Here is a 26455-nt window from a genome sequence, read left to right as displayed (position 1 = left end):
GCGAGCAAACCTACATTCAAAACCTCAACCTGAGCTCCAAGTCTTCTCAAAACTCGCTTGGACTTCCCTATTTTCACACTTTCCAAAATTGCTAACACCTCTTCCTTGTGAACCTCAATTCCATCTAGTCTAGTAGCCTGTATCTCGGTATTTGCCTCAACAACATTGTCTTTTTCCAGTGTGAATACTGACGAAAAATATTCATTTCGCGCTTCCCAATCTCCTCGGACTCCATGCACAACTTCCCACTACTGTCCTTGATTGGCCCTAATCTTACTGTAGTCATTCTTTTATTCCTGATAGAAAGCTTTAGGGTTTTCCTTGATCCTATCTGCCAATTACTTCTCATGTCCCCTCCTGGCTCTTCCCTAGTTCTCTCTTTAGGTCTTTCCTGGCTAACTTGTAACTCTGAAGTGCCCTAACAGAGTCTTCACGTCTCATCCTAACAGCAGCCTTCTTCTTCCTCTTGACAAGAGATTCAACTTCTTTAGTAAACCACGGCTCCCACACTTGACCATTTCCTCCCTGCCTGACAGGTACATACTTATCAAGGACATGCAGTAGCTGTTCCTTAAATAATCTCCACATTTCATTCGTGCCCAACCCCTGGAGTTTTCTTCCCCATCCTATGCATCCTAAATCCTGCCTAATCACATCATAATTGCCTTTCCCCCAGTTATAATTCTTGCCCTGCGATATATACCTATCCCTTTCCATTGCTAAAGTACATATAACCAAATTGAGGTCACTATCACCAAAGTGCTCACCTACCTCCAAATCTAACACCTGGTCATTACCCAGTATCAAATCCAATGTGGCCACGCCCCTTCTGGCCTGTCTACATACTGTCAGGAAACCTCCTGCACATATTGGACAAAATCTGACCCATCTAAAGTACTCGAACTATAGTATTTCCAATCAATATTTGGAAAGTTAAAGCTCCCCCATAACAATTACCCTGTTACTCTCTATCCTATTGAGAATCATCATTGCTATCCTTTTCTCTACAACTATTCGGAGGCTTATAGAAATTTCCCAACAGGGTGACCTCTCCTTTCCTGTTTCTAACCTCAGCCCATGCTACCTCAATGGACGAGTCCTCAAACGTCCTTTCTGCCACCGTAATACTGTCCTATACTAACAATGTCACACTTCCCAGTCTTTTACATCTTCTCTGTTCTTACTGAAACATTTGTATCCTGGAACCATTCCTGTCCCTGCTGTACCCATGTCTCCAAAATGGCCACAACATCAAATTTCCAGGTACCAACCCATGCTGCAAGTTCACCCACCTTATTCCAGATGCTCCTGGTGTTGAAGCAGACACACTTCAAAACACCTTCCTGCTTGCCAGTGCACTCTTGCGATCTTGAAACCTTATTTCTGACCTCATTACTCTGAGCCTCCAGGACACTGGAACTACAGTTTAGCTTCCCATCCCCCTGCTGAATTAGTTTAAACCCTCCCGAAGAGCATTAGCAGATTTCCCCCCAGGATACTGGTACCCCTCTGGTTCAGGTGTAGACCATCCTGTTTGTGAGGTCCTACTTACCCCAGAATGAGCCCCAATTATCCAGGTATCTGAAATCCTCCCTCCTGAATCATCCCTGTAGCTATGTGTTCAACCCCTCTCTCTCCCTGTTCCTCACCTCGCTAGCACGAGGCACAGGCAACAAACCAGGGATAACAACTCTGTTTGTTCTAGCTCTAAGCTTTCACCCTAGCTCCCTGAATGTCTGCCTTAAATCCCCATCCCTTTTCCTACCTATGTCATTAGTGCCTAGGTGGATCATGACTTGCGGCTGCTTCCTCTCCCCCTCAAGATCCCAAAAACACAATGAGAGACATCACGAACCCTGGCAACTGGGAGGCACACACCACCTGTGAGTCTCTCTCATTCCCATAGATCATTCTATCTGTCCCCCTAACTATGAAGTCCCCAATCACTAATGCTCTGCTCATCTCCCCCCTTCCCTTCTGAGCAACAGGTACAGACTCTATGCCAGAGACCTGCACCCCATGGCTTACCCCTGGTAAGTACCCTCCCCCCCCACCAACAGTATCCAAAATGGTATACTTGTTATTGAGGGGAAACAGCAACAGGGGTTCCCTGTATTGCTTGCCTGTTCCCTTTTCATCCCCTGACAGTAACCCATCTGCCTTTTTTTTACACCTGAGGTGTGACTACATCCCTGTATCTCCTCTCAATAACACCTCCCCGCCTCCCAAAAGATCCAAAGTTTATCCAGCTCCAGCTCCAGCTCCCTAACACGGTTCTCAAGAAGCTAGAGTTGGGTGCACTTCCTGCAGATGAAGTCAACAGGGACACTAGTAGTGACCTTTACCTCCCACATTCTGCAGGAGGAACATTCAACTGTCCTAACTTCCATTCCCACAATTCTAAATTCCCATAGAAAATTTCCCATAGAAAAATACCAATCCTCACCAATCCGTCACGTAGAACATTTTTTTTTGGTTAGAGGAGGAGGATGGGTGGGAAACTCTACCTAAGTCGTGTTTCAGGTAACACAACCACCCAAATATATTACTTCACATACTCAGCAGTCCCATGTCCGCTCCTGCTAAACGAGCGGTCCACCTATTCACAAGGTAAGTTTTCAAAGCAGTAATTTACCTTCCCTATGTCCTCGCTGCTCCTGAAAAGTGGAGCCTGACTCTCGCGATAAGTTCCTTTTAAGTGGGAAACTTACTTCCAGGCAGACCCCGCTCCTTTCTCCCTCTCTCCTCTCTGCTCCCAAAAACTGGAGAGTCAAGGAGCAGAGGGCATAATCACAGAATAAGAGGTCACCCTTTTAAGACAGAGATCAGGAGCAGTTTCTTTCTTCAGAGGAAAGTGAATTTGTGGAATTCTTTACCATCGAGGGCTGTTGAGGCTCGGTTGTTAAGTATATTTAAGGCTGAGCAAGTATGACAGAATTGAGCATTATAGGGAAAAGGCAGAATCAGATCAGTGATGATCTTACTGAATGGCAGAGCAGAATCCACAGATTGAATAGCTTGTTCTGCTCCTGTGTCTTAATCTCTATACCCTCACAGTATAAAGGCAGTGTGAGGAATCACTGTCAGGCCCAGTAAACAGGATAACAATATAATCAGCCAGATCAACAATCAAAGCTGATTTTTGCCGGAAATCTGTTTGAAAGAGCTGACTTCACAATCCTTGCCTTGTACAAGGCTGTCAGGAACACATTTGAGGAAATATTTAACTAACATCATGTACCAGCTGCCTCAGCCTGATAGGAGCACATTCCTGCCCAACTCTCTCAGCACTTGCACTGTACTCACTGCAAACAGTGTGATGATTGTGAAGTTACTCATTATCTGAAGTATTAAAAGGTACTGCAGGAAGCCTTTCATGAATTGCCAAGAAACCAGGGAATCTGTCCCGGGTTGTGCTAATTCTAGGGCTGCTTTTCAAAGCAACTGTTAATGGCAAAGAGGTTAAAAACAAGAGTACAGAAGGAGTCCAAAGAGAGTAGTTTGGAACCTCCTCCTTAGCATTCAGAGATTGCTATGAGGAAAAAGAGAAGGGTTTTGATTTATTTCAGAATTCATTAAGTGATCACAAATCTTCTCCTCCCCTTAAGGCAGGGCTGTGAGTGGCTGCTTGAGACTGGCCCGTCCAGTTTTAAGATTGTGGGATGTGCTGATTAGCTGGTATCCTCCTCCTCCCAACCCTCTCACATTATCGAGCAGGGAGCTGTGCCTTCCTGACTGCGGTTGCTGGACGGCTGCTTCTTGCTGTGGAAGCTGCAGCTAGTGTTCGAGTTCTGCTCACACCCAGCTTCCTTCCTTCGTAGCAAATCTCATCCAGCCAAGGCACGGCATTGGAATGCCTCCAGTTTAAACAACCGAGGATATTGTCAGCAGACGTGGTTGTATTGTGAGGGGAGGACTGGAAGCTGAAACAGCGAGCCACCGAAGTCTTTTGGAGCTGCTGCCTGAGAGATGATGTTTGGGAGAAATGGCATCTTCGGAGCTGGGGGTTCCTGGAAAAAAGGTAGGGTGCGGAAGAGCTTCCCATGTAGTCGTGCTTAATGTGGGATTTACTGTAGTGGAGCCAGTCTGCCAATTAAAGCTAGGCTGTGCTTACTGCCTTTCAAACCTACCCAGGAATGTGACCTGTCCTCCCCACTATCCTATGAAACTTTGCTCTGGAGGGGCTGGTTTGTGAGCGGGACTGACCCCTCTGATTGAATCCTGTTTGTAAACCAGTCCACCAGCCCTCCCTTGACTGATCACTGTCCTTTCTCCTGTTGAATGTACCACGGTTTCAAAGTGAACAACTTTACACCTGCTAGATTTTAAGCACTCACTCAACATACATCACATCTGTATCTGTATTTTTTAAACAGCATTTTTCACAGGAATATGGGCTTCATTGGCTGGGCCAGTATTTTTTAACTGATCTTCAACTGCTTTGGAGAAGGTGGTGGTGAGCTGACTTCTTGAACTACTGTTATCCCTGGAGTGTAGGGACACTGACAGTATGAAGTTGAAGTGTGTTTTGTTGTAATTATTAGTTGCTTTTAAGAGTGAGATTTTGCCCTCAGCTTTCAGAATCTGTCCATGTGGAAAAGTATCATGATTTTTGACGCTGATGATATTTGATCAGATGACGGATCAAAGCTTACATTCTAGCACTGCTAACAGTACACTTGGGTGTTAAGATCCAACTCCAAGCATGCTATCACCCTCAATTCTCTCTCTCTCTCTTTCTCCCCCCACCACCCAACCCCCTGCAGAAATGCCAGATTCATAGATGCAGTCAAAATTTTAAAATTGATACACTGTGCTGCCATCTCTATCAGACAGGGCCATGTTGGATTGGTGGTGCAGCCAATCTCAGGATTGATTGATCCCCAAGTCCTAACAGAAGGGAAGACAGCTTGGGTTGGGAGTTACAGACTGACCAAATATTTTCTTGCTGAGTGAGCCAAGGACTGATTATCCGGGATATTTCTAAAATGACTCTGTCGAAAGTTGGTTTCAGAGGTGAACTTATGAAAAGTTGATTTGATACAATGATACTCCCTTCTCTTGCCCCTGAGCTTTTTAGACCAAATGACAGCAATATAACCTAACTGAGTCTGTCCTTAAATGTGTAAAAATTCTATAAGGTTTCACATAAGTGTTGTTCCCAGGTGAAATATGAATTTGAAATAGATCCAGGGGAAGGAGACAGAGGGTACAGACTGGGGATGAGTTCTCAGGATGTGATGAATGGGGAGTGTCTATTCATTGTCAGCTTTTATTTGAGCAAGTTTAAGTGAATGGAGCTCTGTATCATGTTGGTGACCCTGGTGTTATGGGAATCATGGATGAGGAAAAATACAATGTTGGGACATTCCCAACACAGCCCTCATTACCCATCATAGAGTCATAGAGATGTACAGCACGGAAACGTCCTTTCGGTCCAACCCGTTCATGCCAACCAGATATCCTAACCTAATCTAGTCCTATTTGCCAGCACTTGGCCCATATCCCTATAAACCTTTTCAAATGTTGTAATTGTAGCAGCCTTCACCACTTCCTCTGACAATTCATTCCATATACACACCACTCTATGCATGAAAAAATTGCCCTTTAAGTCCCTTTTAAATATTTCTCCTCTCACCCTAAACCTATGCCCCGTCGTTCTGGACTCCCCACCCCAGGGAAATTTACCCTATCTATACCCCTTATGATTTTATAAATGTTGTGAAGGATGATAGGTCTGGCACTGCCCCCACACCCCTGCACTGGAATCCGGCAGAGGAGGTAGATGATGACATCAAGCAGAATCTAAGGAACGAGAGTAACCCATCCAGCCAATCAAGCCGATTAAATCCTTCAATACGATCATGGCTGATTATCCACTTCAATGCCTTTTCCCCCACACTGTCTCCATGTCTCTTGGTATCATTAGTGACTAGAAATCTGTCTCTCTGCTTTAAACATACTCAACAACTCTCCTTCCACAGCACTCTGGGTTCGAGAATTCCAAAGGTTCACAACCCCCAAAAACAAAATCTTCTCCTCATGCAAATTGTACCCCAGGTTCTAGACTTCCCAACCGGGAGAAACACCTTACCTGCATAAATCCTATCTATCTCTTTTGGTATTTTATAAGTTTCTTTGAGATCGCCTCTCATTCTTCAAAACATGGAGAATACAGGTTCATTTTACCCAATCTCTCTTCATAGGACAGTCCTGTCAATCTGGGAAAGTCTTGGGAACCTTTGCTGCACTCTCAATGGCAATAAAATCTTTTCTGAGATAAAGGAGACCAAAACTGTACGCAATAATCTAGATGTGGTCTAACCAGGCTCCTATATAATTGAGGAGAAGAAGGGAATCCTGAAGAAGGGCTTATGCCTGAAACGTCGATTCTCCTGTTCCTTGGATGCTGCCTGACCTGCTGCGCTTTTCCAGCAACACATTTTCAGCTCCTATATAATTGAAGCAAGATTTTGCTACTCCTGTAGTCAAACCCTCTTCAGTAAAGGCCAACATTCCACTTTCCTTTTAAAGTTCACTGCACCTCCATGTTAGTCTTTCGTGACTTGTTAACCAGCACACCCAGGTCTCTTTGTACATTAACATTTCTGATTTCTTACCATTTAAGAAATACTTTGCACGTCTGCTTTTCCTGCCAAAGTGACTAATCTCATAGTATTCTTCATTATATTTTATCTGCCATGTTTCTGCCATTCATTAAGTCTATCTGAATCTTCCTGACACAGTTTTATATCTTTCTCACAACACACATTCTTCAAAGTTGCAAATATTACGTTTGGTCCCCACACGTAAATATACATTGTGAACAGTTGGGGCCCAAGTACTGATCCTTGCGGTATCCCAATAGTCACGGACTGCCAATGTGAGAAAGACCAATTTATTTTTGTTCTCTGTTCACTCTCTGTTAGCCCATATTTAATCCATGCCAGAACATCCCATGTTTTTCTAACCAGTCTCCTGAGGATAAGGGGATAGGCCATTTAAGACTGAGTTGAGGAGGATATTCTTCACTGAGGGGGTGAGGAATTTTTGTAATTCTCATTCCCAGATTTCGCATTCACAAATCCATGCTGACTATCCCCAGTCAGACCATCTAAGTGTCTATTTATCACATCCTTTTCCTACCATTTTTTAACAAGTCTGTAGTTCTTGGTTTCTCTCTTGCTTCCTTCATAAATAATGGAATGTCATTTGTTGCCTTCCAAATAACAGGAATCATTCCAGAATCTTTCAAAGTTTGGAATATTTATCACTAATGCGTCTATTATCTCCATAGTTACCTTCTTCAGCACTCTGGGATGTAGCAATTGAGGGAATTTATAAATCTTCTGATCCTTCAGATTCTCCAACACAACCTTCTTACTCATAGTAACTTTCTTTGATTCCTCCATCTCCCCAGTTATATGTAGCCTACCAGGGGCAAGGGGTGGCATTGCCTGTCAAGGACAGCATTGCTTGTAGCCAAAGGAGATAGGGAGGGATATGGGTTGATGTTGTATTGTCTGTAACCAGGAATTATGGCACTGTCTATAGAGGAGAGCACTGCCTGTACATAAGGAGGACAGCATTGCCTTTAGCCAAGGGAGGGTGGCAATGTCTGTAGCTGAGGAGGACAATGCTATATGTAGCTTAGAGGATGGTACTGCCTGTACCCAAGGGAGGACAGTAATGCCTATAGCCCAGGGAGAGTGGCATTGCCTGTGGCTGAGAAAAACAGCGCTGCTTCTTGCCAAGAGATTGGTACTGTCCGTAACTGAGGAGGACAGCACTGCCTGTAGCCAAGGGAAGTTTACAGCACCTGTAGTCAGGGTAGAGGGCACTGCCTGTGTCTGTCAAAGAGACTATACATTTTTCTAAACTAGAACAAATACCAACATGTTTCAGTTCATTGTTTATTGGTGTATCTGGGAGATCCACCTGAGGCACCAAGCACCAGGACAGGTACAGGAATGAAAAGCATGACCTTGACCTTTCCCATCCCTGAGGTAGTCCTGGGGGTAATCAGGGGGTGTCTGCACCTGTCTGCTTCCTAGCCACCATCATAGAGGGCACAAAGTTCACCAAGGGGTCCCAGAAAGCAGCAAGAAAAGGTGGGAAAGGGCTGGTGGTCACATTTCAACTTCAGATACAATTTTTGCCAGCAGCTGGAAAACTGGCAGCATTTCCTCCTGTCCATCAGTTACATAAGTTCCCAATTATAGTCCATTTCTGTGAATGCTGACATTAATGTAATGTTGTCTCCTTGTTTAACAAGGGTAGCATCGATAATCCAGGTAATTATAGACTGGTGAGCCCAACGTCAGTGGTAGGGAAGCTGCTGGAGAAGATACTGAGGGATAGGATCTCTTCCCGTTTGGAAGAAAATGGGCTTATCATTGATAGGCAACATGGTTTTGTGCAGGGAAGGTCATGTCTTACCAACTTAATAGAATTTTTTGAGGAAGTGACAAAGTTGATTGATGAGGGAAGGGCTGTAGATGTCATGTACATGGACTTCAGTAAGGCTTTGATAAGGTTCCCCATGATAGGCTGATGGAAAAAGTGAAGTTTTATCGGGTCCAAGGTGTACTAGCTAGATGGATAGAGAATTGGCTGGACAACAGGACACAGAGAGTAGTAGTGGAAGGGAGTTTCTCAAAATGGAGAACTATGACCAGTGGTGTTCCACAGGGATCCGTGCTGAGGCCACTGTTGTTTGTGATATACATAAAAGATCTGGAGGAAGGTATAGGTGGCCTGATTAGCAAGTTTGCAGATGACACTAAGATTGGTGGAGTAGCAGATAGTGAAGGGGACTGTCAGAGAATACAGCAGAATATAGATAAATTAGAGAGTTGGACAGAGATATGGCAGATGGAGTTCAATTCGAGCAAATGCGAGGTGATGCATTTTGGAAGATCCAATTCAAGAGCAAACTATACAGTAAATGGAAAAGCCCTCGGTAAAATTGATGTACAGAGAGATCTGTGTGTTCAGGTCCATTGTATCCTGAAGGTGGCAACAGTGTGGAAACAGGCCCTTTGGCCCAACAAGTCCACACCGACCTGCCGAAGCGCAACTCACCCAGACCCATTCCCCCACTATGGGCAATTTAGCGTGGCCAATTCACCTAACCTGCACATTTTTGGATTGTGGGAAGAAACCGGAGCACCCAGAGGAAACCCACACAGACACGGGGAGAACGTGCAAACTCCACACAGTCGTCTGAGGAGGGAATTGAACCTGGGTCTCTGGCGCTGTGAGGCAGCAGTGCTAACCACTGTGCCACTGTGGTCAAGAAGGCATATTGCATGTTTTCCTTCATTGCACGGGGTATTGAGTTCAAGAGTTGACAGGTCATGTTACAGTTGTATAGGAATTTGGTTTGGCCACATTTGGAATACTGTGCACAGTCCTGGTTGCCACATTACCAAAAGGATGTGGATGCTTTGGAGATGAGGTTCACCAGGATGTTGCCTGGTATGGAGGGTGCTAGCTATGAAGAGAGGTTGTATAGATGAGGATTATTTTTATTAGAAAGACGAAGGTTGAGGGGGGTCCTGATTGGAGTCTCCAAAAGCATGAGAGGTATAGACAAGGTGGATAGCAAGAAGCTTTTTCCAGAGTGGGGGACTCAATTACTAGGGGTCACGAGTTCAAGGTGAGTGGGGAAAAGTTTAAGGGAGATACGCATGGAAAGTTCTTTATGCAGAGGGTGGTGGGTGCCTGGAATGTGTTGCCAGTGGACGTGATTAGAGGTGGGCAAGACAGCATAATTTAAGATGTATCTAGACAGGTACAAGAATGGCTAGGGAGCAGAGGGATACAGATCTCTTGGAAATAGGTGACAGGTTTAGATAGAGGATCTGGATCACCGCAGGCTTGGAGGGCTGAAGGGCCTGTTCCTGTGCTTTTTTCTTTGTTCTTTGTCCTATTACTGCTGGCAGAGGGAAGACCACCTGGAGAACACTGGCAGCCCCATCACTCCCTTCAGACCTGCAAAGAAGCCGGCTCAACTGAGCACTCTGTGGCGGGCAATTAACCCTTGCTCCCTCCCTCACTGTCTGACTGACCCCATCATCCCCCCTCCCCCTGACACCATATCTGGTGCATTGCGAGCAGTGTTTCCATGGTAACCACTCTTCTAGATGCAGTCCCTGCTCCAGATGGTGCTACTGAGATTGCCCTCCAATTGGCCATGGGGTGGGGGGATGAATGTTGTTAATCAGGCTGGCACCCCTTATGCCAACTCACAGGATCAGAGATAGCACAGAAGGAGGCTATTCAGCCCATTGTGCCTGCACTGGTTCTATTATCTATTGCTAGTATGGTTTGTTTATCCACTCATGGGATGCTGGCTGACCAGCTTTTATTGCCAACCCCTAGTTGCCTTTGAACTGAGTGGCTTGCCAAGTCACTTGAGAGGGTAGTTGAGAGTCAATCACATTCCTGTGGGTCTGGAGTCACAAACAGGCCAGACCAGGTATGGATGGCAGATTCCCTTCCCTGAAGGACATGAGCAAACCAGATGGGTTTTTCTGACAATCGGCAATGGCTTCATGTTTATCAGTAGATTCTTATTTCCAGATAATGATTGAATTCAAACTCCACTTTTGGAATACTGTGTGCAATTCTGGTCTCTGCTATAGAAAAGATGTTGTTAAACTTGAAAGGGGTCAGAAAGGATTTATAAGGATGTTGCTGGGATTGGAGGGTTTGAGCTATGGGAAGAGACTGAATAGGCTGGGGAAATCTTTTCCTTTGAGTGTCGGAGGCTGAGGGGTGAGCTTAAAGAGGTTTATAAAATCATGAGGGGCATGAATAAGGTCTTTTTCCCCAGGGTAGGAACTTCAAATCTAGAGGCATAGATTTAAGGTGAAAGGGGAAAGATATAAAAGGGACCTAAGGGGCAAACGTTTCACACAATGGCTGGTGCATGTATGGAATAAGCTGCTAGAGGAAGTGCTGGTACAATTACAACATTTAAAAGGCACCTGAATGTGTAGATGAATAGGAGAGGTGTAGAGGGATATAGGAGAAAGTGAGGTCTGCAGATGCTGGATATTAGAGCTGAAAATGTGTTGCTGGAACAGTGCAGCAGGTCAGGCAGCATCCAGGGAACATTCCAGGGAATGTGATTTCCTGAAGAAGGGCTTATGCCCAAAACGTCGATTCTCCTGTTCCCTGGATGCTGCCTGACCTGCTGCGCTGTTCCAGCAATACATTTTCACCAGTAGAGGGATATAGGTCAAATGGAGGCAAATCGGATTACATCAGTTTAGGAATCTGGTCGGCATAGATGAGCTGGGCTGAAGCGTCTGTTCCCATGCTGTATAAGTCTATGACTCTACAAATGGCCGGCAATGGCTTTGAGTTTGAAAGCAGTGTGTGCCGAGTACATTTTGAAGTTGATGACCTGTGGCTTTTGTATTTCTAGTAGTGAGACAGGACTCGTGCAAGAAGAAGGTGGTCCTGACCAAAGTGACCCTCCTCCAGAATGGCTCGCAGACTGAGGACACCCTGTCACATCCAGTCTCAGGCAAGACAGGAAATCCTGAGGCCAGCCCAGCGGAGCAACCACATAAACACGCAGAACGAGTGAAGACTGGATTCGAGAGCTCCTTCTCGGAGTATGCTGCAGTCAGCGAGCCGTCCAATTGCTCCATCCTGAAACTCTATAAATCAGAGTCTGAGGACTCAGGGGTTGAACTGCCCAGCGGCACTAATTCTCCATCTACTCCCTCAGGGTCTGAACAGAGCTTTGTCGTACATCGAAGGGAATCCTCTTGTGACTCTGGGATGGCTTTGAGCATTGTGTCCTCATCCCCGGGAGTTCAGCATTGTCCATTTACAGCTGACTGTCACAACCCCGACCAGTGTTTAAAAGAAGACACAAGGCCCAGGGAGGCTCCAGTGAAGGTCAAGAAATTACCCACGGCCACTGCAAATTGGAAAAAAACTAAACCCAGCAGAGACATGACTCAGAGTCCAACTGTTATAAATGAGGAAGTGGCCCAGCCCAGGCATGTCTCCCTTGTTGAAATCGTCATTGCAGACACAAATTCACCAGCAACACTGAATGGAGCAGGAAAACATGCAACTGAAACCCCACTCAATCAAGAGGCATTGAAAAGACGACCATCAAGTGACAGTCTGAACGACTACATGGAGGAATGCTGCAGGCTAAGTCAGGTGAGACTTGACAGCATAGTCATAGTCATAGAACCATGCCGACCAGATACCCCAACCTAGTCCCACTTGCCAGCACTCAGCCCACATCCACTATCTTGTATCTTTCTCATTCAGATGTTTCCTCAAGGTTCATAATGTTTGCTTTCAGGAAGAACTGAACCGGACTGTAGGAAGTTTTACAAGATTTTCAAAGTGAATTGTTTTCATCGCTGAAAAGCACCAAGAAAGGGAAGAAACCAAGAGGCAGTGCTATTATGGAGTCAAACTTTAGAAGTAGTGAAACAAAAAGACATTTTGGTGGGTGGGGAATGGATGCAGAACAGGTGAAGGATGACGGAGACAAGGTGGGGTTATAACAAGAAATGGTATTTCAGTTGAGAGCTGTAACAGATGGATGTTACAGGTCAGGGATATAACAGTCAGGTATTTTGAGAGCAAAGGCAGTGCATCAGGCATTCGGTGATATAGCAGGCAGGGAGTGTAACAGGCAGGCTGTGTACGGAGCAAAGGGCAAAATAGATAAGGACTATAACAGCTGAAGTAGTAAGACAAATGAGGTGTGTGACAAGTGAGGACTATAACATTACTGATAAGGAGCATAGCAGGTGAGGGATATAACAGGCAAGAGATTTAGCAGCCAAAAGATATCACAGAAAATTGGGGTTCAACAGGCAGTGATTGTAAAGGTGTGTTTGATGACAAGGAGTTACAACAGAAGGGGAATATCATAACAGGGGAGAATAGGTAAGGGAATAGGCAAGAATTTAAAAGATGGGTTATGTTACTGGAAAGGGCCATAGCATGGGAATATGGGTCATAATGGAGGCTTCAACAGATGTGGGTGGTATAACAGATGAGGTATTTAACAGGTGGGATTTGTAACACACAGATACCATTATCTTCCATATAACATTGATCATAGGTATGTTGTGGCACAGTACCAAATGCCATCTGTACATCACATTAATATCATTACTCGAAGCAACTCCCTTCTGTTGGCTTTTCAAACACTCTACCAAGTTAGCTCAACAGGATTCCCCTTAGAAATCCATGCTGGCTTTTTTTATTTAACTTGTGTCTGCTTGTTAAATAATTTTGTCCTAAATTACTATTTGAAGAGGTTTTGTAACATGGATATTAAACTGGCAGACCTGTAGTTGCTGAGCTTACTTTTACACTCCTTTTTTGAAAAAAGGATGCAACAGACACATTTTCCCCCGTCTCCTTTGTCAGCATTCTGCAGGAACCATTCTTCTTGGACACCCCAGTCCACTTTTCATTCACTCCCAACACCTCCCAGTGGCACCTTCACATGCAATCACAGATGGTATAATATCTGCCCATTTACCTCCTCCCTTCTCACTATCTAAGGCCCCATTCACAATTGCCAATTGAAGCAGCAATTTATCTGCACTTCACTTAATCTCGTCGACTCTATTCACTGCTCACAATGTGGACTGCTCTACACTGGGGAGACAAAACGCAGACTGGTGATCACTTTGAACAACACACATATGTTCTCTCCACAAAATTGACCCTGAGCTCCCTGTTGCCTGTCACTTCAATACACCACTGTGTTCCCTTGACAACATTGCTGCCTTAGGCTCGCTGTGGTGCTCCAGCGAAGCTCAGTGCAAGCTGGAAGAACAGCATCTCATTTTCCACTTGAGGATTTTGCAGCTTTCAAGACTCAATATCACATTCAATAGTTTTCAGGCCTGAACACCTTCCTCTGTGTCCTTTACCCACCCCTAAATCCCAGGCCCTGTCATTACACAGCCTGCTTTCAGCATGGCTACACCATTTCCATCTACTAACAGTGCCTGTTATCAGCTTTTTTTTCTCCCAGGCTCACCCTTTGTCTGCCAAACGTTCTTCCTTTGGGCTCCATCTCCATCTAACGTTTACTCCTTTATACCTCGCTCTCTCCCACCCTGAGTTTTCAGCAAAATTTACCAGCTTTTCCTAGCTAACATCAGTTCTGAAGAATCTGGACTCAAAATGTTAACTCTGTTTTCTCTCTACAAATGCTGCCAGATCTGCCACATTTCTCCAGTAATTTTTGCTTCAGACTTCAGGATATACAATTCTTTATTTTATTGTATCAGTTACCATTCTCTAATCTACTGGCACCACTCTAAGTAAAATGTAAAAATTACAGTCAGTGCATCTGCAATTTTCACTCCAACTTCTCTCAGTATCCCTGGATGTATCTCCTTTGGTGCAAGTGCCTTATTGAAACCCTCTGAATGCCCTCCTCTTTCACTATGGCCTGGCTAGTGTCTTCTTCCTTGGAAAAGATAAATGCATATTATGTGTTTAAATGTTTTAGCTATGCCCCATCCCACATCTCTTTTTGGTTCCTCTATGGCCCTTCTCCACCCTTTGACTGGTTAGATGCCTATGTTAGGATTCCTTTTTATGTTAGCTGCCAATATCTTTTCATATTTTCTCTTTGCTTGTGTTATTTATTTTTTTCCACTTTCCTCTGACCTTTGTATATTCAGTATGGTTCTCAATTCAATTTTCAACCTTTTTTTTCATTTAATTTCTACCTCTTTTGAAATTCAGGGAGCTCTATATTTATTTGGCCTTTTGAGAGAATACACCTTGACTTTGTCCAAACTATCACCTCTTTGAGGGTAGTTCATTTGTTAGCCACCACTTATCATGTCAACCTTTAACTCCAACGTATTGGACTCAAATCCATTCTTGGCTTATTGAAGTTGTTTTGTTCCCAAATTTCTGATTCTCTGGATCATTCATTATCCCTTTCTGTTGTCATCTTACATCGTATGATACAATTATCGCTGTCCCCTAATTGTTCCCCCACAGTTACTTGATCCATTTGGCCCATCTCGTTCCCATGAATCAGATCTAGCAGTGCCTGTTTTCTTGTTTGTCTGAAAATGTAATGCTGTCCAAAAATTCTCTTGAACACATGCTTAGAAATCTTGCCCCTCTTTACCCCTTACACTACTACTTTCTTAGTTTATATTCAGGCAATTAAAGCCCTATTATAATTTCTGAATTTCTGTTTATGCATTTCTCTGCAATTTTCTTGTAAATTTGTTCTTGTACATCCTTCCCATTTGTTCCTGGATCATGTTCAATCCAGTTCCTGAGCAAGGAACCCAATTTGTTACAATTCAGATCATGTATGCCCCTACAAATGGTATTCTTCTGATTGAGGAGGGAGGAATTGGCTCCCCTTCTTAATCCACACTTCTCTTGATTGGTCACAACATGCTTAACTTAGAGGATTCCTTCCCTTGTGAACACCATTTCCCAGTCAAAATGTATTTATATTTTGAAAGGAGCCAATTTAACCAGACTTCCCTCACTAATAGAAAGGTTTATGAAAAGGATAATGAAATGCAAACTGCATACACACAGCTAAGAAATGTGAATTGAGTAAAGAGGTAACAGTTAAAAAGATTTGGAAATCAGTCTTTTTGCTTCACGAAGATGGTCGAACATTGAGGCCAGTAAGTTCTGGTGATACTGGTAATGCTCACATTGGTAGTGAAGCAGTTGATTTTGAGAATCTTGGCTCAGCAGTTAACTAACAGTCTTTTGTTCTGTTTCCTTTTTAATGGGGACTTCATTGGTTGACATGGCTGCTCGTACTCAGAGCTAAAGCAAGTCCTTCACTTGCAATGCTGGGGTATCTCATGGCTGTCCTCAAGCTGTGACCTTCATAGCATACTAGTCCACACTAGTACATTAGCTCACTAACAGAAACAGACCACGGTTTGTGTTTTGTTTATAACCCTTTTTATTCATGGAAGGATGAAACATAAACATTTCTGGAGTTTGGGGACATAATCAACAGGAGATGATTTTTCTGCTGAGATGTGTTAAAGTGAATCTCTCCATTTGAAGCATCTTGAAATGAGATTCAGTTGGAACCTTTTCAGATGTGGCTTTCCATGTTTCTTCTCTAGACTTCACCAGACAGTCAAAGACACAATTGTGTTTCTCCCCCTCCCCCCACCCCCATTTTCAATAGTACATGGGACAGGGGTTAAAAGTAAGCTTCAGCCCTGGTCTCTGTGTGATATCCTAATGTGTGGAATGATGTACTTTGGGGTTCACAGTTTTGAGCCATTAAACACCCCTGCACCACAGGTAAATGGGTGCCACCAGCCAACCACTAATGAAAGGAACTAGCACTTGACTGTTCAACTACCAATGCCAACGCTATGGGTAGCATTCACTCTAAGAGCTATGATATTCTACAATCATGAGTGACTCACAGACCTAGACATATTTTTCAAACTTTTTTTTAACTTCCCATTTCCGCATTGTGTGTTTGTGTTGCTTAAGTGTTTCTAATGGCATTTATTAATTAATAAATCGTTCTTAGTTAATTCTAGAAAGCCTGGTTAAATTGGCTCCTCCCAAAACATTTGGTTTAGGAAAATGGTATCTACAAAGAAGGGGATGCTTTTTAACTTAACCTTGTTGCAATCAACCAATCAAGAGGGCAGGGCAATAAAGAAGACGAGCTACTTCATCCCTCTTCCTAGTATTCCAGCAGCTTGAGTCTAATGCCCTGAGGACAAGGGTTCAAATCTCACCATGGCAAATTGGTGGAATTTCAACCTGATTAATAAATGTGAGGTCTTAAGCTAGTCTCAAAGATAGTAAGCTTGAAACTATTCTCACTCATTGTAAAATCCCATTTGGTTCCTTAGTGTCCTCACCCACTCATATAAATTCCAGCAATGTAGTGACTCTCAACTGTCTCTGAAATGGCATCACAAACCATTCAGTTCAATGGCAATTAGAAGTGGGCAACAAATGGTGGCTTTGCCAGCAACATCCACACCCCAAAATTGAAGAAACAAAACAAAAATTACCTCCCAGAGGTAACATTCCCTACTCCGTGGAATGGAAGCCTTTTCAATGATTTGGTCATGAACTTGGTTATTAGTTATTTTGCCAATTTTACAAGTAGAAATGAATTGCTGAGACAATTGTTAAATGAGTTCACCTGCCCTGGCCTGTCCGGTGGAATTTATAGCATTCGATCATCACAGTTTCATTTGGCTTGAAGGAATTGGAACACTACCACAGTATCGGATGTAGACATGGCTTCAGTGAGCTGCTGGAATATTTACCAGTCTCCTATGTGTGTAACAGGTTTTATTGTGTTTGAAAATGTCTATTACATATCGACAGTAGTTTGCAGCCTTTTCTACATTGACCTACTCCTCCTAAATCCATTAATCTCTTTAAGCCTGCTCTACAGAATGGTAGCTAATCCAATTGCAATCTTCCCTGTGTTCATGAGGTCAATTCCTGGAATGGCGGAACTACCTTACGCTGAAAGACTGGAGCGACTGGGCTTGTATACTCTTGAGTTTAGAAGACTGACAGGGGATCTGATTGAGACATATAAGATTATTAAATGATTGGACACTCTGGAGGCAGGAAACATGTTTCAGCTGATGGGTGAGTGCCGAACCAGAGGACACAGCTTAAAAATACGGGGTAGACCATTTAGGACTGAGATGAGGAGAAACTTCTTCACCCAGAGAGTGGTGGCTGTGTGGAATGCTCTGTCCCAGAGGGCAGTGGAGGCCCAGTCTCTGGATTCATTTAAGAAAGAGTTGGATAGAGCTCTCAATGATAGTGGAATCAAAGGTTATGGAGATAAGGCAGGAACAGGACACTGATTAAGGATGGTCAGCCATGATGATATTGAATGGTGGTGCAGGCTCAAAGGGCAGAATGGCCTACTCCTGCACCTATTGCCTATTGTGTTAGCCATGCCTCCCTTAACTCCCATTTGTTTACTTTGCTGAGTCCACACCCAAACGTAACCAATCAAACACCATGACCATCGCTAGTAAACAGACACACAAAATCAAGCACAGAACAATTGAACCCAACAGTCAGTGGCCAGGAGTGGACAGATGTCAAGAGATGAGAGTGAATCCAGAGATTGTGATCAAATGGGCGAGTCAGGGGAATCAACAGAAAGGATCAGGATCGAGGGGACAGGATAGCATTTGGGTAATGGTGAACTGCATTGGGGTGTAGACGTTGTTAGCAGAATGTGGTTTCAATGGGGGAAGATGCATCGTTGCTTCTCCTAGTTCAACAATTAGGATAGTTGGTTTAGACCTGTTTCCTTAGGATCTCCCATTAGACCACATGATTTAAGAGCAGAAATAGCTCATTCAGCCCATTGAGTCTGCTCCACTATACAATGAGATCATGGCCGATCTCATAATCTTCAACTCCACATTCCTGCTTTTTCCCTATAATCCTTGATTCCCTTACTGATTCAAGATCTCTCTATCTCAGTCTTGAATATATTTTTCATGATCGAGCCTTGATAGCCCTTTGTATCCATTCATTACTCTCTGACAAAAGAAATCCCCCCTCATCTCTGATTTAAATGGGTGACTCCTTAATCTGAAATTATGCCCTCTGGTTCTAGATTCTCTTTCTGCTTCTACTCTGTCAAGTGTCATAAGAATCATGTTTCAATAAGATTGCCTCTCAATCTTCTAGATCCAGCAAATACAAACCCAATCTACTCAACCTTTTAGCATAAGACAGTCACTCTGAGTGAATCTTCTCTGGACTCATGACAATATATCTTTCCTTTGATAAGGGGATCCAAACTGTTCACAGTATTCCAGCTTTGGTCTGACTTGTGTCTTATATAGTTTTAGAAAGACCTTATTTTTATGCCCCATTCCATTTTAAATAAAGACCAATATTCCATTTTCCTTCTGTATTATCCACTAAACTTAGTTGCTAAATTTTTGTGATTCGCCCACTGGGACTGCCACATTCCTCCATGCTGCAGCATTCTGCATTGTCTCTCCATTTTGTCCCACTAGACTGCAGGTAGGTGGCTTTTTCCCAAAGCCAGCCATTCAATGTTACATAGGAGCCTTGAACCTGTTTAAAATCCTTACAGACATTGGCCCTGCCACTGAATTGCTTGGCACAGACCAAATATGACAGCTTTCCTGATTAATGGGCATATGCTTCTTGAAGCTGTTTGAGGTTTGAAAGCCATTTAATGTTCAAATTATGGGCTAGCTTTGCACACTCCAATTCATATCCTACGAATTGGAGAATTCAGCATTTCAAAGCAGGGGAGCACTGGCGAAAGCACATTTGCAAAATGCCCAAGCCTGAGTTTTGAAGATTCAGAAATTAAAGCCAAAAGCAGCAAGATGAAAGAATGTGCAAGATAAGATAGTGTCTTGTGTTAGAGCTTAGCATTTCAAAGCCTGTAGGTGTAGGAGGAGGACGAGGAGATGAAGTTTTTCCATTACAGGAGAGGATGACTCAGACACCGCAGAACCTTCCAGTTTTGACATTCAGGCAAAGGAAAAATATGCAGGATTGCTGATATATAAATTCTGTAGAAATAAGAGGAGAAGGGGTACTTTATTTAAGTCCAGAAAATAAGGTTCCTGAAGAATCTGCAGTTTGTAAACAATTACTGAGTAAGAAAGAGTGAACTTAAGTCGCAGCCATACTTAACCTTTAGTCATTAACACCGTCTTTAATCTCTTGTTTTATTATAAAAATCTGTAGCCAGCCATCCTGTAACAGAAAATAAGTGAAACATTTGAAGGAAATGCAGTTCCCATTCATCAGTAGAACATTAAATAGTTTACATTCCTGACATTTCTACACTAAAGGGCGGGGGGGGGTGTCCTTTGTTGAGGTAATTGGCATTGTTTCCATTACCACCTCCAACTCTAGAGTTTGTTATGGATCGAGAATGACCTGGTCAGATGTATAACCACAGATAAACCTGTTTGGTATAAGGCCGTTTGGGCAGGTCTATTCAAACAGCCTTACTATTATGGAGAAGATTAAAATGAAATATACTTGGTTTGCATAAAGATTTGTAGTGCGGGTGGCGGTGGCAGTTGCTGTGGGTATGTTCACTGAGCTGTGAATTTGGAGTGCAGACATTTAGTCCCCTTCCTAGGTGATATCCTCAGTGCTGTGGAGCCTCCTGTGAAGTGCTGCTGTACTGTGTCTGTTGGAATTTATGTGGTTTTGTTCCCTTTGCTTCCAGTTGCTGGTTTCGGTTGTTCATTGCAGTGGTCAGTATGTTGGGTCTAGGCTGCCAAGAACTTCATCCACAGATACCTGGCAGACAAACAACGTGACAAGGACATGCTATGACCCAATACACTAACCACTCTAACTTATATAAAATAAATCTCAGAACTGACAGCCAGACTCCTCCGACCACTCACATTTATGTTATGACAGCAAATAAACTGACAGCCATGCTCAGCCAACAACTCATCAGAACAAAAGACCCAATACCCATCGTGTGCAGGACAAATGTGGTGTACAAGATTCCATGCAGAGACTATACAAAACAATATTGGACTATTCAAAGGAGATTTTGAGGTCCCAATACACACATTACATCAAAGACGTGATTGCGTTTTTTGTTTACAGTGATTAAAAGTGAACTCAGCTCCTGAAATGCTGTCGAGAACATTCCTGGACATCAATGGGAGCCCAGGCATCGTTTCCAAATGACTGACCTCCTGCCCTCTCTCTATCTCTCCCCACACACTTTCCCTGGAGATCTACACAGGTGTGTCCCCTAAACCCCCTTCCCCAGATAATCTCTTCAACATTATCCTGTACAGGGCAAAGGTGGAATCTATCAAACAGTTGCAGTAAAAAGGTGTGTGTGTGTGTGATATTTAGTGACTCACCCTCCAGCCCCAACAGGCAGCAGCAGTAGTCTTGTTGGTCTCCAGTCCAGCTTCCCTGGAGAGGGGACGGGCGGACCGGGTGGGGGTCAGGTGGTGGACAATGTTGGGTGGGGGGTGGTTTGGGGCAGACAGGGGGGGGAGTGTTGGATGAGGCAGGGTTGGGGGGGCGGGTGGGGGGAATGGGGACAGTGTTGGATGGGATTGGGGTGTGGGACGGGGTGGATGGGGTTTGGTGTTGGACAGAGTTGGAGGGCGGACAGGGGGGTGGGGCTCGCACGCGGTGTGCTGCTGCCTAGTTTCCTGAATGAGGAACGGACCTAGCAAAAAACACTGAGTCCCAGAGGAAAGGCATTGAATCAATTAACCAAATAATCAATTATCTGAATGAAATAGTGCCTGCGCATCTCGTTCGGATAATCAAGGTTCCTCTGTATATGATAAACAGGCAACTACCGATTCGCATTCATGAACATCAACAAGCTACTAAACACCACGACTAGCTGTCCCTACTGTCCATACAGACAAGGACCACAAATTCGACTGGGACAACACAACAATAATAGAACAAGCCAAACAGAGGACAGCCAGAGAATTCCTAGACGCATGGCACTCATCCACAGACTCTATCAATAAACACATTGTCCCTACCTAATATGCTGACCACTGCAACGAACAACTGGAAATGGCAACCGGAAGCAATGGGAATGCAACCACATAAATTCCAACTGACACAGTAGAGCAACGCATCATAGGAGACTCCACAGCACTGAGGATGTCACCTAGAAAGGGGATGAAATGTCTGCAATTCAAATTCCCAGCTCGGCAAACATACCCACAACAACTGCAACACTTCAAACCTAAAATGAATCTCAAGGATGAAATTTCCAATTCCATTGAGATAAAGCTGATTAACGATACTGAGTGTTTAGAGTATGTTGTTTGGACCTGAGCAATACATTCAAAGTAGATGTTTTGTTTTTCTCCTCCAGCTTAATTTTGCTTCACATTCCGTATACTTTATCTCAGAGAGTGACTGCAGTGACACAAAAATCAGATAACTGATTACCATTTGCTCATGACCAAGCCCTGGGCAAGGTTCTGACATTGTCGAGTCCTGGTTGGGGAGGGTTAAACTGGCTTCCCATCTCTACTGACCAACCCCTCCCTCAGGGGATGCAGCAAGGTTAATTTAAAAAGAGTCACTTCCTTTATCCAAGGTCAAATGAAATGTGATTTAAAAGGAGATAATTTAAACAGGGGTGACATAACAAAAAAGTTAATTTATTAGTTACTAAACATGAGAAGAAATAATAACAAGCACACATACAAACAAATTGGAAATTAAACTTCAGTCCAAAAAATGTAAAAGATATGTTAAATAGTCTCTCACATTGTTTGTGCAAAGTAAATACACCTGTATTGGGATGTTGATAGATGGAAAACTGATTTTGAGATTCTTGGCTTTGCGTCTTAGCAGAAATTCATTTGCCCTGTTTCCCTTTGACTGGCTTGTTACTTGGCCTCCAGCAGTTTAAGAAATAGATACCTTTACCTGCAACACAGGGATGATGGGTGGGGATGGTTAATCAATGTAACTTTCAGAACACACTAGAGCTAAAACCCAGGCTAGTTCAATGAGTACCTCAGCCCACTAGCACATACAATCAAGGTTGAGACTGCTTCTTAACCCTCTCCTTGCGTATTCTTGGAAGGGGAAACTGCAAACATGTCTCTCATACTTCATGTCCACAGTCTGAGAGACTCACAGGAGAATGTAGTTCAGTTTGTAGCATTTTGTTTCCTTCCTTGATATGTCAGGAGTGACATTCCAGGATTCACCTCCTGACAGATATTGAATTTACATCTGCAGTCACCTTTTGGCTCCTTTCTTCAAAAATATGTTCCAGTTGAAAGTTGATCATGTCTATAGGTGATCCAGAATTACAAGCCATGCTCTTGGCATGATAATGTGTATGCAAAGGTTTTCTCTCCTAACAAAAAATGCAATTCAAATCAGTGATTTTAAATTCACAGCATTAGATGTCTCAGTATTTATTGTACAGTTTTATAGTATACTCATGGTTCATGTCCAACATCTGGTTACAGACTGAGAGTTTTATCTGGTGTCCCTTTGTGTACTGTGCCAGGAATGCCTGAAACTGTGACTTTTGCCCATTATGCCCCAAGCTTTAGCATATCCCTAAGCACATAGTCCTGGACATTGCATCATGTCAGTCTGCAAAACTTGATTGTCAACAGCTCTTTGTTTTGAAGGACCATCAGGTTTCGGGCAGATCAAGGAGTGTCTTTCAGTGAGTTGATGTTCCTCCAGCAGCAGCTGATATTTATCTTGGCGTGTTTCTCTGGGAAAGGCCTGGACCAGAGGAAAGGTACAAACTGAGGAGTGACGCCAGTTTTCAGTGTACTTCCTCCAGTTTGCCTTTACTTTGCTGGGTTTAATTATATTCCATATAGCCCTTGAAAGCTCATGGGGCCTAGGCCAATGGAAAGTGTTCACTCACCCGCTGTGTCAATGAAGCATCTTACAGGCTGGCCAGACACATGTAGACACAACGTAGTTCCTCAAGAGTTCTCCTGATATTTCCCTGAGTAGCAGAAACCCTCTTTACCTATGTATTCACATTTCTTGCCAAGTATGTGCAGTAATACTCCCTCCCTCTCTTTCGATCTTTCTTTCTTTCTTTATTGATTTGTATCTCTCCCTTTCTTCCCTCTTTGTCTTTCTTCCTTTCTCTCATCTTGCTTTCTCCCACACTCTCTGACTCTTTGTTTTACTTTGCTTACTCATTCTCTCACTCTATTTCTCACATTCTTCCTGGCTATCTCTGTATCATACATTTCTGTCTCTGCATTTGCATTTCTTTCTTTATTATCCTTCTCTGTCTCTGTCCCTTTCTCACTTTTCTCTCTCGCTTGCTCAGCCTCCTCGTGTGTCTTCTCTGTACCTTCTTCCTCCCTTTCTCTATGCCCACGCTAGAAAGACAGTAACAAAACAATGTGACTATCTGCTTCTATCATCATACAATCCCTACGGTATCGAAGCAGGCCTTTCGGCCCATTAAGTCCACACCGATCCTCCAATTAGCATTCCACCCAGACCCACTCCCGACTCTATCCCTGTAACCTTGCATTTCCCATGGCTAACCCACCTAGCCTGCACATTCCTGGACAATATGGGCAATTTAGCATGGCCAATCAATCTAACCTGCACATCTTTGGACTGTGGGAGGAAACCGGAGCAGCCGGAGGAAACCCACGCAGACACTGAGAATGTGCAAACTCCACACAGTCACCCAAGGATGGGATCAAACACACAACCCTGGCACTGTGAGGCAGCAGTGCTAACCACTGAGCCATAGATTAAGTAATTTTCTCCCTTATGAATGCAGGCGAGACATATTCAGTGTTGATTCCAATGTTGCAGCCTGTCAAACAGGCTTTTCACCACCTCCAATATATTTATATTTAATAAACAATGATAATCAATGATTTTTTTTTAAAAACTCTTAATTTTTGTTAATACTTCTGTGGCTTGCTCACTGCAGTCTCCAGGGGTTAATGTTCAATTCCATAAAACATCAGAATTTTGCCTGTCTAGTCAGGAATGACAGCTGATGGTGTTCTTCCTCAATACACAGAGATTCCGGCATTCCACAAGAATTGTCCTATGTGGTGTCTGTCCTACACCAACCTACAAAGGGTCTAGACAGAATACCTAGGGAGAAACTGTTCCCATTGCTGGAAATTTTGAGAAGAGAGTACAGTTTCTGTCTAGGTGCTCTGTATAGACCCCTGTGTAGGATAGACACCATAGTTAGTGACAGGAGGGGAATCTTTTCACACTGCGAGTGGCTAGGGTCTAAATGCTGCTCAAGAGGCAGAGTGGAGGAGGCAGTCGATCAAGGCTCTCAGTAGAGAACTGGATCTTTATCTGAAGAGGAAGGATGTGTAGGATTGTGAGGAAAAGGCAGGGCAGTGGCACTGAGTGAAATTCTCTTGCTGAAAAATATGTTGCTGGAAAAGCGCAGCAGGTCAGGCTGCCTGTTGCTTTTCCAGCAACACATTTTTCAGCTCTGATCTCCAGCATCTGCAGTCCTCACTTTCTCCTAGTTGAAATTCTCTTGCACAGAGCTATACTAAACCTCAGAGTTTTAAAAAGAAGGTTCTTGCTGGGCAATACCTAATTGGCAAAAAGGACAACCACTGCTTTAAAATGAAAACTAACAAGATTCATTGGACAACAAAGATTAACACTGGGTTAGTTGGGGTATGTGGGTGCTATGACTCAATGTGTTTCGGTTTATCTTTCCTGTGGCTCCCAGGACTTTTGAGTTTTTCTCAGTCTATCAGTCTACAATATTCTGTGCGATGTCAGCTTAGCTAACTCTCATATCATCGCAAGACCGCTCCAGGACTTCAACTCTAATTTAGCAGTCTACCTTAATTACTGTAGCTGCACATTTCACAACCACTTGAGTGCTTTGCTTCCTATGTGTGTTTTTCTTAAGCTATCCAATTCAGAGTGCTGTCTTCTGAAAGCAGCTTCCTGACAAACCTATTCACAGTCGTTAAAGCCTTTAGCTCTAATGCTGGATTTGGATTTCTTCTGGCAAACCTCAAACCTATGACAAATTCACATTGACTGACAATGTGCTGGTAAGAGCTAACTTCCTAGCAAATGCTCTACTACTAACTCTTAACCTTGTCACCTAACAAGAGCCCCTTAGCAAGTTCCCTTTTGACAAACATTTATCCCAGAAATAAGTAGCTACCCTTTCTGGTGGCAACACTAAGCCCATGTCTGACATGTGTCAGCACAAATAGTAGCTTCTACCCAATTGTTAACCAAAGGGTACAGTGCTCATGGCCTCCCTCCAATAACTTAACCTTAACCCTGTGTTCGCAATTGACAACTGACTTCAGATCACTCTTAATGCCGGACTCCAGTGTAAAATCTGCAACTTGTGCTTTTTGCTTCTCAAAATTGCATTATTTGACATCTGAGGAAACACCAGCTTAAAAACCTTTTATTAACATCCCAATACTACATCTCAATTAAGGTCTTCCATCATTAAAGTTTGTAAAGTACAATTTAATAACTTTAGCCATATTAATTACACAAATCCAGCAAGGATGTGAAGCTTAAAAGCTGGAACAGGTGCAATAGTAAGACAGAGGGCTAGGAAAACTACATAGAGTAACTCCACCTCCTGACTCTCCAAACTGAGTTCACCATTGATGAGACACAAGTCAAGAGTGTGATGGAATACTCTCCTCACTTGCCTGGATGGGTGCAGCTCCATTAACACTCAAGAAGATTGACACCATCCAGAAAAGATCAGCCCACTTGATTGGTACCACATCTATAAGCATTCACTCCCACCCCCACTGATGCTTAGAACATAGAACAAAGAAAAATACTGCGCAGTACAGGCCCTTTGGCCCTCGATGTTGCGCCAATCCAAGCCCACCTAACCTACACTAGCCCATTATCCTCCATATGCCTATCCAATGCC

The 26455-nt window shown here is 43.5% G+C and overlaps 1 protein-coding gene and 1 long non-coding RNA gene across 6 annotated transcripts in view; one reads left to right on the top strand and one right to left on the bottom strand.

Moving 5' to 3' along the window:
* The first annotated feature begins 3662 nt into the window (after window positions 1-3662).
* si:ch211-250c4.3 (uncharacterized protein LOC100535981 homolog) overlaps window positions 3663-26455 on the top strand; it is a 59401-nt gene continuing 36608 nt past the window's right edge. For 3 of the 5 annotated variants that reach the window (XR_006314876.1, XR_006314877.1, XM_043712266.1), the window contains exons 1-2: window positions 3663-4021; window positions 11438-12192. Coding sequence is in view for 3 of the 5 variants with exons in the window: in XM_043712266.1 (XP_043568201.1) it covers window positions 3970-4021; window positions 11438-12192 (807 nt within the window). In the remaining 2 variants the exon portion in view is untranslated. The remainder of the gene's footprint in view (window positions 4022-11437; window positions 12193-26455) is intronic. The other 2 variants (XM_043712267.1, XM_043712265.1) reach the window with 1 other exon arrangement.
* The window catches only part of LOC122561004, a 50114-nt gene continuing 42889 nt past the window's right edge, over window positions 19231-26455 (bottom strand). The window contains exons 2-4 of the long non-coding RNA XR_006314878.1: window positions 22309-22470; window positions 19712-19773; window positions 19231-19586 (exon numbers count right to left, since the gene is read on the bottom strand). This is a non-coding gene — a long non-coding RNA (uncharacterized LOC122561004). The remainder of the gene's footprint in view (window positions 19587-19711; window positions 19774-22308; window positions 22471-26455) is intronic.

This window comes from Chiloscyllium plagiosum, chromosome 22 (assembly GCF_004010195.1).
Source record: "Chiloscyllium plagiosum isolate BGI_BamShark_2017 chromosome 22, ASM401019v2, whole genome shotgun sequence".
Classification (NCBI taxonomy): domain Eukaryota; kingdom Metazoa; phylum Chordata; class Chondrichthyes; order Orectolobiformes; family Hemiscylliidae; genus Chiloscyllium; species Chiloscyllium plagiosum.
The sequence above is the reverse complement of the archived record's forward strand: the minus strand, read 5'-3'. Positions and strand labels throughout refer to the sequence as shown.